At 40.4% G+C, this 17,298-nt stretch overlaps 1 protein-coding gene across 1 annotated transcript in view; it reads right to left on the reverse strand.

The window, feature by feature from the left end:
* Positions 1-5,832: 5,832 nt before the first annotated feature.
* Positions 5,833-17,298, reverse strand: part of NOX3 (NADPH oxidase 3) — an 82,550-nt gene continuing 71,084 nt past the window's right edge. Inside the window, exon 13 of the mRNA XM_006882754.1 lies at positions 5,833-5,959. Coding sequence (XP_006882816.1) covers positions 5,833-5,959 — 127 coding nt within the window. The remainder of the gene's footprint in view (positions 5,960-17,298) is intronic.

Below are 17,298 nucleotides of genomic sequence, written 5' to 3' on the forward strand. Positions count from 1 at the left end.
ACATATTTCAGCTAACAGATGCGGCCCTAGATGTGCTCACTAAGTTGTGCCAAGAAATCTGGAGGACAACCACTTGGCCCACTGACTGGAAGAGATCTATATTTGTTCCCATCCCAAAGAAGGGTGACCCAACAGAGTGTGGAAACTATAGAACAATATCATTGATTTCACACACAAGCAAGATTCTACTGAAGATTATCGAAAAACGACTGAAACAGCACATCAGCAGAGAACTGCCAGAAGTCCAGGCTGGGTTTAGAAGGGGTCGTGGTACTAGGGATATTGTAGCTAATGTTAGATGGATCTTAGCTGAAAGCAGGGAATATCAGAGGAATGTCTATCTGTGTTTCATTGACTATGCAAAGGCATTTGACGGTGTGGATCATAACAAACTGTGGCTGATTCTGAGAAGAATGGGAATCCCAGAACACTTGATCATGCTAATGCGAAACCTATACTTGGACCAAGAGGCAGTTGTCAGAACAGAGCAAGGTAACACTGCACGGTTCAAAATTGGGAAGGGTGTGCACCAGGGATGTGTCTTGTCTCCATACCTTTTCAAGCTGTATGTAGAACAGATTATCCAGGAGTCTGGGCTCTATGAGGAGGAATGTGGGGTCAAGATAGGTGGAAGATCTATCAACAATCTGCGATATGCAGATGACACAACCCTGCTTGCTGAAACTGAGGAGGACCTGAAGCGCTTGCTGCAGAGGGTCAAGGACTGCAGCGTCCAATATGGATTGAGGCTCAATGTCAGGAAGACAAAGATTATCACCACTGGGCCAATTGGCAGCATCAGGATGGATGGTAAAGAGACTGAGATTGTTCACAGCTTTAGTTTACTTGGCTCCACAGTCAACGCTCTTGGCACTAGTAGCCAGGAAATTAAAAGACGTATTGTAATGGGAAAGTCTGCCGTTAGGGACCTCTCCAAAGTACCGAAGAGCAATGGTGTATCTCTGGAGACTAAGGTGCGTCTGATACAGGCCATGGTCTTTGCAATCACGTGTTATGCATCAGGGAGCTGGACAATGACTAAGAAGGATAGAAGGAGAATTGATGCCTTTGAGCTGTGGTGCTGGAGAAGAGTATTGAGTGTACCATGGACTGCTAGGAAAACAAACAGATTCATTCTGGAAATGGTCAAACCGGGTGGCTCCTTGGAGGCAAGGATTCTGAGGCTCCATCTAACATATTTTGGACATGTTGTAAGGCAACAAAGCATCATTTTTAAGGGCAAATATATGCTAATTTATTAGGCAAAATAAGATAGCAAATTTTCTTTTCACATATAAAGAAAAAAATGTAATTATTACATATATTCAATAAAATGTCACTTAATATATTTAGTTCTTATAGTAAGGAAAAATTACATATAGTTTATTATAGAAAGTTCTAATTGTGAAGAATGAATCCAACTTACATGAAGAAATTAATATACAGCAAGACTCAATACATAAACATAAATAGATTTTGTATAATGTGGACCAAGCAATATGTAAAGATACTGGGAAATTCCAATGCAGATTCAGTAGAAAGAATTTCTTTAACATATTGAAATATAACCAATACTGAATAAACATTAACATCAAGGATAAACTAGAAGAATCAATTTGTAACTTAGAAATGGATGAACTAAAGTAGCAGTCTGACTTGTAAAAACAAATAATTTGTGACTGACAATAAAGATAGGAAACATTTGAGAAAACATATTCTAGTAAAATGGTTTTTGTCCTATTGTGTATGACATATTTATAAACTAATATTAATGGTGAGCTGTATTGTTTGCAATGGCTATCATTATCTGTTTCTTAAAGCAAGTTCTTTGAGATAATCTTTATACCTTTGGGTGAAATTCTTTAGTCAACCTCTTGATTAAAAATATATGCAAAAGATTTCAGAAATCACTAGGTAAAACTTCAGATATTACTTTGCTATATATTAGTCTTTGTAATTAATCTAAACTTCAAAATAACCTTAAAATATTAGAATTCTAAGTAATTAATCAATACTCATAGAAGAAGCTAAAAAATATGAAGCTAACTGTGGAAATACTTTTAGGGTAAAGGAACTACATGACATGGAAAGATTGGCTCAATTGAAGTATGAAAGATACTCTTCTTGTATTTATAGGAGTAATGTTTGGGCACAAGTGTCGCGATGGCTGTCAACCAAAATGAGATGGCAATAAAGTGCAGGTTTGTAAAGAGAGTGAAAAAGGAAATTGAATGGCTGAAAAAAGGAAGACAAATGTAAAATTTAGTTGAATTAAAAAGATAAAGGAAAATCACTCTTCAACACAGTATTTAGGGAGTTCTAATGCTTGCCTCCAGAAACCCTATGAACCTGGAGAGAGGATGAAAGGAACCCCAAGCATCGAGGACTCTCCTTCATAGGGTCGCTATGAGTCACCTGCGGCTCGATGGCACTTAACATCAATAACATCAACAGAGAGAGAAAGAGAGAGAGAGATCAGCTGGCCCAGTGATGAGAAAACGATGTGACCAAAACAAAGGTGGGTGACTTTTAATCCATGGCCCTCAGACCAGTCTTTCATTGTTTTTGTTCAGATATTCCTCTAGGTCGTATAGCCCTGGTGTACAAGTTGCCATCCCACGGTCACTTGTGGTTGCTGTGAGGCTGAACACTGTGACACTGATGTGTCAAATGCCTTAATGGTTGGTTACCCAATGTGGACAGAGAGTGGGGTGGAGCTCCCCAATTAAAACAAGCGTGGAAGGAGGAGTGGCATCCACTTCCATAATAGCTTGCCTCTGGAAACCCTATGAACCTGGAGAGAAGATGAAAGGCACCCAAGCGTGGAGGACTTTCCTTTATAGGGTCGCTATGAGTGGCCTGCTACTCGATGGCACTTAACAACAACAACAATTGTCTACTGAGTATGGAGATTTCATTGCCCACCAAATCCTCCAGCTGTTCCTTGCTAGAAAGAATGGCAGTCTCTCATGTGATCTACAACCTCTGAAAAATCTGATTGAGGATCTGCTATGAGTTGGTTCTGACTTTATAGCAATGAGTGTGTGGCCTTTTTTCATATAACAATTATCACCCTTTTGTTAGAATATTGAACTTTCTGCTTGAAGTTGGTTCCGACTCATAGCAATTCTCCATGAGGTTTCTAAGTCTATAAATCTTTATGAAAGGTTTGCAGTCCCTTATAGTACACACTACACCACTAGAGTATTGTTGAGCACTCCACCGGGATATTACGTCCTGTTTTAGTCAGGCGTTCTAAAACAATGTGAAGAAATGGAAATTAATTTGAAGAAGAACACCGAGAGTAACTGAAATGCTGAAAATACATACTGGATTTAAAAGTTAAGAATTTTGGTTTTGTGTTTTTTGCAGAAAAGGAATCTGTAAGGGGTAAATTTGTTATCGTTTTCAAGTACATAAATGTTCGTTTGAAAGATAACACTCCTAGGTGATTTCTCAGGCTTATAAGCACCACAGGGCTTAGGTTTAAAGTAGAAGAGATCAGATTTGGATATAAGGCAGATGTCTTTGCCATGAGGGTGATGAATATTTGAAATGACTTCTAGAGGAGACTACACACCAAGCAGCAATTAGTTTACACATCGGATGTGAAATTAAGTGTGACTACCAGTTAAAGAAAGAATGACTTTATCAGAGGTCAGCAAAATACATCCCACAGGCTGGCCACTTGTTTTCATACAGTCCACGAGCTAAGAATGATTTGCATATTTTTAAGTCTTGAAAAAGAGATCAAAAGATCCTACTACTAGGTATATATTATGGAAATAAGATCTGAGACTTGAATAGATACATACACATCCATATTCATTGCAGCTCTATTTACAGTAACAAAAGGATGGAAACTTCAATGAATGCCCTTAAGTAGATACTTGGGTGAAGTTTGTTCCCAGATATAACGAAATACTATGCAATAGTAAAGTGGAATGATGAATCTGAGAAACATCAGTTAAATGGATGAACCTGGAGGATATTATGTAGAGAGAAATAAGTCAGTTACAAAAGGATAAATATCCTATAAGAATACTATTTTTAAAAAGTCAAGAAAAGTTTGGTTTTTTTTTTTACACAAAAAGAAATACTCTTTGACAGTTATTGAGCTCTGGTGGCCTAGTGGTAAGAATCTGTGTGGCAATTCTAAAGGCACAAGGTTTGATTCCATCAGCTGCTCTGTGGATGATGCTTCAAAGGATAGGCAATCCCTGCCTGTGCAGTTAACTGCCTCTGAAAACCCTCTGGCAGGTCAACTATGGGTCGGTTCTGAATCAATGGCACGCAACAACACTGACAAGGGTGGAAAAGGAAGGGAAGTTACACCACTAAGTAGAAGGCAGGCAAATATTAACTTGGATGAAGAAGAAATTGATATACACTAAAGAGGAGGTCAGCACAAAAGGATCATGAGGAAGACTCTGGAAAGAGCACAATGTGCCTGTCATAAAAAGAAATAATAGACAAGCTTGTATTAACAGTAATAATAATCTGTGGGTGAGATCATGCATAGACGTGCAAGCTGAATGCACATAGGACACAGTATGGGAGAATACCCATAGAGCTATGTAGGCTTCACAGAGGATATTTCTACATATACATTTATATATACTGCAAATATGTCCACGAATATCATAAAGCATATAGGGAATAAACTTTTTAGCTATAACCAAGTGTCTCTAGGAATGAATTTCTGGATCTGAGGGCTTAAGATATAATTTTGTAGGTCAGCAAGGTCAATTGACACAATGTAGTCTACAAAAAAAATTGTTCTATATTCTACTCTGGTGAGCATGACTTGGGCCTTAAAACTTTGTGAGTGATTATAGTAAGTGCAACTACTGGTCTCTCCCTTCTGGAGCAAAGAAGAACCAAGGAAACCAAAGATGCATGGAAGCAGTTCATCCAAGGGACTAATAACAGATACGTGAACCTCAGCCTCCTTGACCTTGAGACCAGAAGAACTAGATAGTGCCTAGCAAACGCTGTCCACTATATGAAGGTGCTGGGTAAATCTGAAGGTTGTGGGTATAGTAGAGGCAAATGGGGAACAAATTTCTAAATCATAAACAAGACCAAGCTACCTGGTCAGATAAGAGACTGGTGGGACCCTAAATCATCCTTCAGGTCTGGAACTGAACTTACACCCCCACCCCCACCCCCCACCCCCCAAACTTTCAGACCAAATTTTTCTTTTTTAATAAAGGCCTTTCAGGTAAACAAGGAGGCTGCATTCCTTAGAACAATCAACTGTCCAAGATCAAAAGAACAACACTTGCCCAAGGACAAGTTTCAGAAGACAGAAAGAATCTTTCTATCACACAGGGAGAAATGGAAACAAGAAAATAGGAGAGAAATAGGATGAGTGACGTTACACTGTGCAGACTGCAGTCAATATAATGAAGCAAAAGGTGCAGGCGCGGTTTAAAGGAAAACCAACTTGCTCTATAAACGTTCACCCGTAATGTGTATGAATGAAAAATGGGTCTTTTTTGTAAAACTTTATCCAACACACTAACATGTTAAAAAAAGAAAAGGAAAAAATAGCAAAGGCCATCTCATAACTTAAGAGAATTCTGCAAAATTCTGTTGGTCTACAGAGAAATCTTTTTTTTTGGGGGGGGGAACATCTCTCTTTTGCATATTGTTTATAGCTATTTTTGAGAGTTGAGTAATTCTGACTGAAATGGAATGCTTCCCAAAGCAAGAAATACTTGCTCTCTGGCCCTTTACCAAAAAAAAAAAAAAAAAGAAAAAAAAAGTTTCTTCACTTGTGACCTGTGTGATCAGAGCCACTTACACAATACCTGGACTTTGCGAAGTTTAGAAGCTTTCTTTGTTGTAATAAAATTGCACACCCCTGGGGTCAGCTGATGAATACAAGCGGCACATCTTTTGAAGTGTCTTTGACAGAGCCTTGGGTCCACAGAAGAACACGCCAATGTTGCTGCTGCAGTGGAATGAGAAAAAGACAATGTTAGTTAGGTGGAGGAGGCCAGCCGGAAACCAAAGCGGAATTACTGTCGGCAGAGCAGGGCTGTGACTTTCTTGTTTCATTTCGTGTTTTTGCTGCATCCTTTTCATCTCTCCTTAGACATCCTCTCTTTACTTTCAGCACCACTTTTTCTCCTCCACATCCCTGTTCCCCGAGTTCTGTGATTCCTGCATTTGGACAGGCAGGGGATTCCGGGAAGATGGAGGCTGCATGGGTTGTGTGATGGGGGAGTTGCGATCTGGAGGTGATGGAATGGGGGCTGTAGGTCAGGGGGCCCCAATTTAGATACTTTTGCATCCATGATTAAAACGTTACCAGGACTCGGGTTTCCTTACTCATCGCTGTAATCCTAGCCCCCCAGAGTCTGGCACACTAAGTCTATCCATGATTGATGGATGAATGAGTAAATGGTTCTGTGGTTACTTATTTATTGTGCACTATTTTTTTTTAAACACAGAATTCTTTTTCATTCTTGAGCGACACCTTTGACTTCCGTCTCCACATATGTAAAAGAGAGACAAAACAATTACATGTTACATCAAAAGCAAAATCAGCTAATGTATTAAAAAATGTTTTTGATAAGATCTTATTTAATCACACCTTTTTATAGAAATTAAGAAATGCACTGAAGCATCATGATTCACTATGCTTTTCACTTCAGAATGAAAAATTATTTTTTTTTTGGAAATTGCATTTATTTTTAAAGGAATTAAAAGGAGCCAAGAGCCAGAGCATTGCTGAAAATGTAGTCACTGTAATCATATCTTAGAACGAATGTGTGCAGGAGATAGATTTGCACTTAGTACCTGCCAAGAGGCTTCTCACGTCCTTTTTGACCCTGACTGCTACCCTTGTGCCAGTGGTTCACACAGTACCCGCATGTGACCAAAGAGGGAGGTGCTTGAATTCAACCGGGAGATACTGCCTGATTTTAAATCAGGAAAAGCATGGGTCAAAGTTGTATCTTTTAACCACCCTTATTTAATCTGTATGTTTAACAAATAATCTGAGAACCAAGACTGTCTGAATGAGAACTGGGCATCAAGATTAACAGAGAAGTAGCAATCATGAAATCAAATGGCGTATCGCAAAAACCTATTACAAAGGACTTCTTTAAAGAACTAGAGTCAAGATGTCCCTTTGAAGGATGAAGAAAAACCTAGCTCAGACAACGGTATTTCCAATCACCTCGTGTGCCTGTGAAAGTTGGGTAATGAGTAAAGAAGACTAAATAATAATCTGTGCCTTTTAGTTATGATGTTGGCCAAGAATATTGGATCTACTACGGACTTGCAGAAGAACAAACAGTTCTATCTTAGAAGAACAACCAGTAAGTCTCCGAGAAGAGAAGGTGATGAGGCTCAGGCTCAGGTCCTCTGGACATATTCTCAGGAGGGGTCAGTTCCCAGAGAAGGACGTTAGCTTGGAAAGGAGAGGGTCAGTGACAAAGAGACAATGAGATAGATTGACATAGTGACAGCACCAAGGGGTGTAAGGTTGGTGGCGATTGAGAGGATGACACAGAGTTGAGCAGAGTTCGGTTCTGTTGTGCACAGAGCTGTGAAGAGAGCTAATTCTATCCATGGCAAACAACAATAATAACATCACATTTCAGACTCGAGCATCAAAGCAACTGCTATGCAAGCACTATTTTCAAAGTTATCACGCCCATAACTGAATCAAAGCACTTTTAAAAAATTATTTCACAGTGAAAAAGTAGGATTGATAACTTGACGAAGCAATTCTAAAATGTTTATGGTGGTGGTTTAAGACAATGATTAAGATTGCTATTGGTTCCACCACTTGGATTCTGGGTAAGTTTGAGCACATTAGTACTCAAAGGCCTTTTTTTCTCATCCGTAAAATGGAAAGAATTAATTCTATTTTCCAGCTCACAGAACCTCTGGAAGTATTAGCCAAGTTGTTTTGTGCATGGATGTTAACATATTTAGTACAAAGTGAAGTCTCAGCCACTCTTAGTTTGTATTAGTGGCCCACATGAGGCTGCTGGTCTACCTGACTCATGAAGCTGAACAGAAGAGTTGGCACATTGAGTTGGAGAAGACTACAGACTCCCTGAACCGGCCCTGCTTGGAGCTCTGGGCCACAGCAGCTCGGACGACAGTTAGATGGTACAGTCGAGACCTTTCCTAGTAAGGAACCCAGGTTTTGTGCCTGGTGTCCAGAGAGATCTTTGCATCTGCTTTCAAAGATGCTGTGATGCATGATGCTAATTTCCCATCAGAGTAGATGTCCCCAAAGAGACGGCTCACTGGTCTACTCTTAATAGGCCAACTCTGCCCCTTCGTGTGCAGCCTTCATAGTTTTTTTGCAGAACCTGATGGCAGTCTTTGAAGCTCAGCTTTGAGTCTCCCTTTCAAAGACTCTGATCGCTGGCTGCCAGGTGTGCTTCCGGCGTGCCCCCGGCGAGCACAGCTCCCCTGCCTCTTTTGAAGTCTTGGCAATTCCACTGCACAGCTAAGCAGGCACTCCTCATATTTAGGACCGTACCTCTTGGTTATGTGATCACCAGACCAGCGAAGAGCCTCACCAAGGTCCTTTCTGCCCAGCCAGCCCCTTCCTGCCTCTAGGCACCAGGACCACACACAGGGCATTCAGCTTATTTTCCTCAGCCTCCTTGCTGCTGGGATTTCAAGGACAGAGCTTTCTCATCACGCATGCACTCTGTGAACCACAGAGTGGTAAACCTTACAGAGTGGCTAAGTCACAAAGGTGGGGGCTTTCCTTCCCCCTCTTTCTCTTTATGAGGCAGTGGACAAGTGCAGCAGGCCCATAATGGGATTGGTAAAGGAAAATAAAAGTTCTTCGATAAAATTTAATTACCCAAGATTGCTGAGGATTAAAAAAAAAGGAGAGATTGTCTGAAAGGAAGAATAAAAACTCAAGGCATCATTCTTCCCTTTACAGCCTGCGTGCTGCAGGGCTGAGCACAGGCAGGGGGAGTGGCTGGGGACACGCTGGGGGCATCCATCAGCCTGGGCTGTGGGCTGTGATGAGGACACGGTGTTTTCACAAAAGCTGTAAAGATGGCTAAGTCTAGTAACCGCATTCTCCACAAAAACAGCAAAATCCCCCTTTCTCCCTTAGCATTTGCCAAATGATGACATTCTACTCTGAGGATCTGATGCATTTTTCCAGCCAGTTCAGCAGTGCCGTGCATGAAAGGCATCCAAAATATCACCCACCAGGAGACTCGAGCCCGCAGACACATGGGCAGGTGGGCACGCCTGGGAGCAATCCCAGCACCTCACCAGAGGCCTGGGCTTGGCTGCCTCGAGCCCTTCTCTCTTTAAATTGTATGTTTGTTTTTATGTCTTGGCTTTTACGCTTGGTAAGTTATAACCCTGTAGAGGCAGACCCTAAACCCCATTTTAAAAAAATCAAATTACTTTATACCCCAAGTGCATTGTGCAGATAAAATCGATAAAAAGGAGCTTCCCGTGGATTTATGGGGGCTTAGGGAGGAACAGCAGAGGCCAGAGTGTGGGTATCAGACAGCAGACACGACATTTGGTAATATTTCCTCCTGAATATTTTTCATGAGAAATGACTCTCCACTTAATTCTAGTGTGTGTATGACCTTTTAATATCCACGGCTACTAATTGTGTTGGCCAGTTTTGAATTTTTCTAGACCTATCTCCCAAATAGCAGTTGGATTGTTACTTCCCCCCCACATTGTGCTTTTCGAATTAGATACATCACTATCAATGACCATGGATGTACCCATTAATGACCATAGATGTACCTATCAATGACTTTAAGTATCCCTATCAATGATTATAGATGTCCCTATCAGTGACCACTGATGTCCCCTATCAATGACCATGAATGTACCCATTAATGAGCATAGATGTCCCTACAATGATGATAAATGTCCCTATCAATGACCATAGCTGTTTCTATCAGTAACCAATTATGTCCCCTGTCAATGACCACTGACATTGCTATCAATGTCTACACTTCTGCCCAGTTCCTATGGTCTCCGCTGTCTTGGGCAGCAGATGTGTATTGCTAAGACTTTTGGCTCAACTTCCTCCTCCTCTTCATCCCCTTTCTACTCTCCATCTGCTGACCCTGAGGTTCCTGGATAAGCTTGCTGACCTTAAGGAATGAACAATAAGAGAAATTTGAGTGTTATTTGCCTGTAGCTATGGCATACAGATAGCAGTACGGCTATATTTCCATCAGATTCCCTTTTTTACCCTCTTATAGATTGTATTATAAGCCCCTAAAACATGTGTTGTGAATCCTATATTGTAGATGAAAAAACCCTAGTGACACCGTGGTCAAAGCCTTAGACTGCTAATCGAAGGGTTGTTGGCTTAAAGTCACTAGCTGTGAGGCAGTCTTTTTGAAGACTTACTGCCCAGAACCCCCTGTGGGCAGTTCTTCCCTGTCCGGTAGGGATGCTGTGAGGTAGAGTTCCTTCCATGACAGCGAGGGGTGTACTCCACCGTCACAGCAAGGGGTGCTCTCCACCATGACAGCGAAGGATGTATTCTGGATGTAACCCATCTGAGGACAGAATTGTCTCACATTAATTAGAATACTTCACTCTGTTGTGCTTAACACCAATCACTTTTGAGATATAAAATGAGCAGTGTAGGTACAGAATTGTTAGGCGCCCTGGAGTCAAGTATCCCTCATAGTGACCCTTGCAAGGAAGGATCTGCGCCTTGCTCTATCCTGTGCCAACATCATTTCTGATACGCTGGAGCCCATTGTTACAGTGACTGTGACAATCCATCTTGCTGAGGGTCTTTCTCTCGCTGATCCTTTACCCTTCCAAGAACGTAATCTTTTTCCAATGACTTAACCCTCCTAACAACACCCCCAAAGTATGTGAGATGAAGTTTCACCATCCTAGCCTCTAAGGAGCACCCTGGTTGCATTTTCTCCAAGACTTATTTATGTTTTCTCTTTTGACGTTCCATGAGATATTCAGTACTATTCTCCAATACCACATCTCGAAGGCATCAATTTTTCTTCTGCCCTCCTTAGTCATCATCCAACTTTTAGATGCACAGGAAGTAATTGGAAAGACCATGGCTTGAACTAGATATACCTTAGTCTTTAAACTGATATCGCTTCTCCTCAGTAGTTTGGAGAAGCCCTTGATAGCAGACTTCTCCAGTATAATCTGCCTTTTGAATCTCTGACTGCTGGTACCATGGGTGTTGATTGTGGATCCAAGTAAGAAGAAACACTTAATCACGTCAATCTTTTCTCCCTCTACCATGATGATGCCTGTTGGCCTAGTGGTGGGGATTTTTATCTTCTGCTCTTGAGACGTAATCCATATTTGAAGGCTGTCATCTTGGATCTTCAGCAGCAAGCTCCACAAGTCCTCCTCGCTCTCAGCAAGCAAGGTTGTGTCATACTATAAATTACTGATGAATCTTCTTGATGTCACATTCCTCTTCATAAAGTTCAGCCTCTCAGATGATTTGCTCAGCAGGCAGAATGAGTAGATATGGAGAAAGGATCCCATCCTGATGCTTTTTTGATTTTAAATCATGCAGCATTCCCTTGTTCTGTCCGAACAGCAGTTTCTTTGTTTAGGTATAGGTTTCATATAAGCACAATTAAGTGTGTGCTGGGACTCTCATTCTTCTCATTGTTAGCCATAATTTGCTATGATCCACACAGTCAAATACCTATTCATAGTTAATAAAACACAAACAGACATTCTTCTGGTATTCTTTGCTTTAAGCCAAAATCCATTTACATTAGCAATGATATCCCTGGTGCCATGGCCTCTTCTAATTCCAGCTTGAATTTCTGCCTGTTTTCTGTCGATGTACTGTTCTAGCCACTTTTGGATAATCTTTAGCAATATTTTACTTGCATGAAATATTACTTATCTAGTTTGATAAATGCCTAATTCTGTAATTCTGTTAGATCCTCTTTTTTCGGGGGTGGGGGTGGAACAAATATGAATCAAAAAGAAGCACAAAAAGGGGGAAAAGTTCTCTGTTAAATGAAAATGATGATCATCAAAGGATTGAGACGTTGTAATGTGACAAAGACCTTCCAGACCCAACACAGAGAGACAGACCTTCCCCACCTTTGGCAACTGAATTCAGAAGTCCAGCTTCCCAAATGGTGAGAAAGGAAATGTCTGTTCATCAGAGCCTCCCACTTGGGCTGTCTTGTTGCAGCATTAAGAAACTAAATAAGACACCCCCACATAAGACATTAACACAAATATCCCAATCATACATACATATTCTAATATAGACAACATCATCATAGAAGGACAAAAGCTTGATGTTTTCAATGATTTAATTTTACCTGGACCTACAACTGATAACTGTGTTAGCAGCAGTCAGGAAATCAAAAGACCTTCTGCACTGGAAGATTCTGCTGGTAACTTGTTAAAGGACAAAGAAGCAAATTGAAAGACTAAGGGGCACCTGACCCAAACCATTTTCTTATAAATTGCTTCATGCACTTGTTGAACAAGGAATAAAGACGACTGCAGAAGAATCAATACCTTTGAACTGTGGTGCCGGTGAAGAAGACTGAATATGCCGTGGACTGCGTGCCGAAAAAGCAAATTACTGTGTATTGGAAGAAACGTGACTAGATTGCTCCTTAAAGGCAAGGACAGTGAAACTTCACCTCACAAATTTTGGGTGTTGCCAGAAGGGGCCAGTTCTTGGAAATGGACATCATGCTGGGGAAAGTAGAGAGTGAGGCAGATCTTCAGTGAAGTGGACTGAACCAACGACTGCAACGATGAATTTGTACATGGAGGAGATTGTGAGGATGGAAGAAGATAGGGCAAGGTTTTGACCTGTTGTTCATAGAATGGCGAAGAGTTGTAGCTGACTTGAAGGCACCGAACAACAATAGCAAAAAAAGCCTTGATCGAATAATGACAAAGCCTTCTAGTGCTCAGCTGTCCTTCTATTGCCCACACTTCACAGCTTCAAATAGATAATAGCAGTGATGTTCATTGAAACATCATTTGACTGTAGACAAGAGGCTTATGTACCATCTAATAGAAGGACACTACTTAAATATGCAAACAGTAGCCCAGGCATTGGAATATGCTGTTTTTGTTTCTCTCATGAAGATATTATGACATAAACTTCTATTTAAGTCTGTTTGTGCATGCTGATGGCCTTATTGTATTTGTCTTTCTCTTCACTCAACTCAGCTGTGTCCATTATCTAGTTACTTTGTCTAGTCTACATCTGGCTAGGTTTAGTTTTTTTAAGGAACCTGAATGTTTCATATATGAACATTTGTAGTGAATATTTAGACTATCTCATTAGTAAATGAGCACTGAATATCGTAATTGGAATGCTACTTTAAAAAAAAAAGTCTATAAGAGGCATATGCCTCCACAGAAGAGAAGATAAGGGTTTGTCCACAGCAATTGTAAGGCCAGATGGACATGGTTGCCCATCTAATCCTAAGGTGTTTTTACATTTCTGAAACTAATTAGTGGATTAAAGATCCCCTATGAAAGAAATGGCCAACCTTTCAAAGTTGTGGATGGATCCTGGCTGAAAGCAAAGAAGCTGAAGCAAGAACATCTGTGTCTTCTTGATTATGCAAAGGTATTTGACTATGTGGATCATAACAAATTGTGGCTAAAATGTAGAACAGGAATCACAAAGTACTGAATTGTGCTCTTACAGTATCTACACCCAGGTCAAGAAGCTGTTGTCCAGATGCAGCAAAGAATCATGGTATGGTTTAAAATTAAGAAGCGGTGTGAGTCACATGAGTCACGGTTGTATCCTTTCTCCGTACCTATTCAGTTTGTGTGCTGAGCAAATAATTCGTGATGCTGGACTTTATGAATATGAGTGTGGCATCAGGATTGGATGAAGATTCATCAACAATGTGCATTGTACAGGTGACACAACTTTGCTTGCTGAAAGTGAGGAGGACTTGAAATGCTTGATGCATAAGAACTGGCATAGCTTGCATTTCAACATCAAAAACCAAATGCCCTCATCACTGGGACAAAAAACAACATAATGATAGATAGAGAAAGGATTGAGGTTGCCAATCATTTCTTCTTGCTTGGATTCACAATCAACACCCTTGGTACCAGCAGTCAGGAGATTAGGAGACGTATTGCATTGGGCGAGATAGGGACCTCTCCAAAATAATGGCAAACAACCATCGGTTTGAAGACTAAGGTGTGTCTAATTCAGCCTATGGTGTTTTCTATCACATGCCATGTATCTGAGAGCTGGACAGTGAATAAGGATGACAGCAAAAGCATTGATGTCTTTGAGCGGTGGTGTTGAAGAAGATTACTGAAAATCCCATGGACTGCCCAAAGAGCAAACACATATGTCTTGGGGAGAGTGCATCCAGAGTGCTCCTTGGAGGCAAGATGGGGAAGCTTTGTCTCTCTTGCTTTGGGCATGTTGTTTGGGGAGGTAATCCCTTGGAAATGGAATAATTCTTGGAAATGTGGAGGGTCAGCAAAAGAGATGAAGACACTTACTGGGATAGACTGACACAGTTACAGCAGTAATGGGCTCAAGTGTGTCAGAGATTATGAGGAGGGCACGAGAGAGGAAGGACAAGGTTTAGGTCTGTTGTTCATAGAGACACCATATGATGTCCTTGACTCAATAACACCTAACAATAACGACAATTGATTCAACTTTTACATCATCCTTCTAAAAACCCAACCCAATACCATGTAGGCAGTTCTGACTCGAAGGGATGCTCCATCAGTTGCCAAGGCTACAGAGCTTTAAGGGAGGGGACTGCCCCTCTTTCTCTCCACGCTGGGCTGGTGGGTTTTGTTTGGCTAGCAGCCCAGTGTGATAGGTGTTATACCACTAGGCTCATGATTTACAGCTACAAGACATGGTAATGTGCTCAGTAGATAAGTGAAAAATGGCAAACTGTACGTACTATCTAAAATCTGAAATGGAAGAAGAAAGCGAATAATTCTATGGAAAATTCATTCATCTAATTAGTTAAAACTGTTGCAATTGTTAGGTACTATCAAGTTGACTATGATTCATAATGACCTTATGAACCAGCAATCTGAAATTTACCTTATCCTGTACCAGGCTCACGGTCTCTATCAAGCTCAAGGCCATTGTAGTAGTTCCATTTTACAATTACTATTGGATATTTATAGCTCATTTCTACTCATTGCGAATCCAGCCCCATCATCAAATGAAGGTCCTTCGTTGAGTGAGAGCTTTGTTCTATCCAGGTCAGTGTGATAGACTCTATTTGAAGAGATAATTCTTCCCTGGTCACACTTTGAGGGGCTTCCAACCCAGAAGGCTCATCTTCTGGCAAAATATCCAACAATGTTCTTCCAGTTTCCTCAGGGTATTTGAAGGTCTGTTATCTCAGAAGTTGATGGCCAGTCCTGCTTCTTAATCTGTCTTAGTCTGGGTGTTCGTCTTAAAGCTGTCCACCATGGGAGGGTCTGCTGGGACTTGAAATGCCAGTGCTGCAGCTTCAAGCAGCACGGCAGTGCACTAGCTCCCTCACCCCCAGTACTGCAAACTGAGGGAGGAGTAGCAGTATTTAATGATTTAAAATATTGATCCACAAATCCAGAAGGTTGCATACATGTGCAATGTATGTTTATTAAAAAAGTGACTGGAAGTGACGAAGTTATATTTACTTTCCTACCCCCTTGGAAAATGATCCCTTGTTTTCTGAATGTTTTTCTAAAGCTTGAGAACATATTGATAAAGTTTACAAGAAAAATTAACTACAACTTCCATTTTTGTAGAGGATACACATTTCTGTAGCTTAATAAGACATGGATGCAAATGCACACGTTTAATTAGCCCACTAAACTTTAATGAGGAGAATGAATTTCTCTGTTTTTGTGTTTAGAGCACTTTTCAGAGCTTGTCTAATTTAAGAAGCATGCAACAATTGTCACATATGAGTTGGAGCATTGCATTTCAAGAAGAGATTTTATATATCCCTTTGCTATTCGTTGATAATTTTTGGAAAGAAAAGATACTTGTATTTTTGTAGTACAGCTGATATAATTACTGAAATTAATTGCAAACAAAAACAACAGATTCCTCTTTCATATTTTCTACTTTCTAGTCTTTGATCTATTTTTAATATCTTCTTCTCCTCTCCTTATTTGTATTCATTTGCTGTCCATCAATTTGTTTCCCCATTACTGTTATTTTTGCAATTTTCTGGTTCCTTTAGAGCGTGCATGCTTCTCTTTGATCTGCCTCCCTTCCAGCTTTATTTTTGGTACTGTTTTTCATGTTCTATAAAAAATGCCCCCCCTCCCATCTTCACTTTATTCTTTTTAGTTAACTCCTTCTTCATAGAACAAGAACAAACTCAAGCTTTGAGTGAGTAGGTAAATGTTCTTTAAAGACTAGGCCCTCTGTATCGTGCTGATGAATAGAAATGGTTGAGCATCTTACTTCAAAGATCCTCAAGAACAAAGAGCCTTTTCAGAGACAACTAACAAACGCACCGATTTCTTCTGACCCATCTTCGCCAAAAGATACGAGCTAATGACAGGCAACCTGTCTTAGAAGAGTAGCCAAGCAGACTTGGGAACAAACCTATCGTTGACATAATAAGGGGAAAACACACTGTTTAGCTCTTTAATAACCATCTTGAGGAAAATTAATGTTATTTTGTCCTTTGTACAGAACAGTAATTGGATTGTCTGTTTCATTTGTAGCTGGACAAAGGCCAGGATATTGAAATACTTTTCGATATTAGATTTTCTTGTTTAAAAATTAGATTTTATTGGCATTCTCATTCTGAGATTTCTTCATTAAAAGCTTCATTAAACATAAATCTTTTTGCACAGCAGAAAACAAAAATAATTTCCAGGGGGTCATTGTGAAAGTCTTTGGGGAAGGGTGTTGCTAAGCTTCTGCCTTGATGAGAGGGCTCTTCTCTGAGCTCTGATATTGCAGGGATAAAAGAATAATTTTTCCTTGTATGCATGTATCTAATATTAATGACATTTTGATGCTATTGAACAAGTTTCCATAATCTAGAAGCTCAGCGTATTGAACAAAGTACTGGCTCAAAAGTCGAACTCTCACCTTCCACATGGGAAACCCGGTTCTGTTCCTGGCCAGTGTGTTATCACTCATTTGTAGGTGGAGGCTGTGTGCTGCTTTCATACCAAACAGGCTTCAGCAGGGCTTGTAAGATAAGAGAGACAGGAAGAAAGACCTGCCCATATTCTTTCAAACATAGCCATTTAAAGCCCAATGGATGAAATATGTTTACGGCATTGAAGTGTATGGGGGAGAGAATAGTCTAAAAG

The sequence above is a fragment of the Elephantulus edwardii genome, unplaced genomic scaffold, assembly GCF_000299155.1.
Source record: "Elephantulus edwardii isolate Elephantulus edwardi_28Jun2011 unplaced genomic scaffold, EleEdw1.0 scaffold00024, whole genome shotgun sequence".
Taxonomy (NCBI): Eukaryota; Metazoa; Chordata; class Mammalia; order Macroscelidea; family Macroscelididae; genus Elephantulus; species Elephantulus edwardii.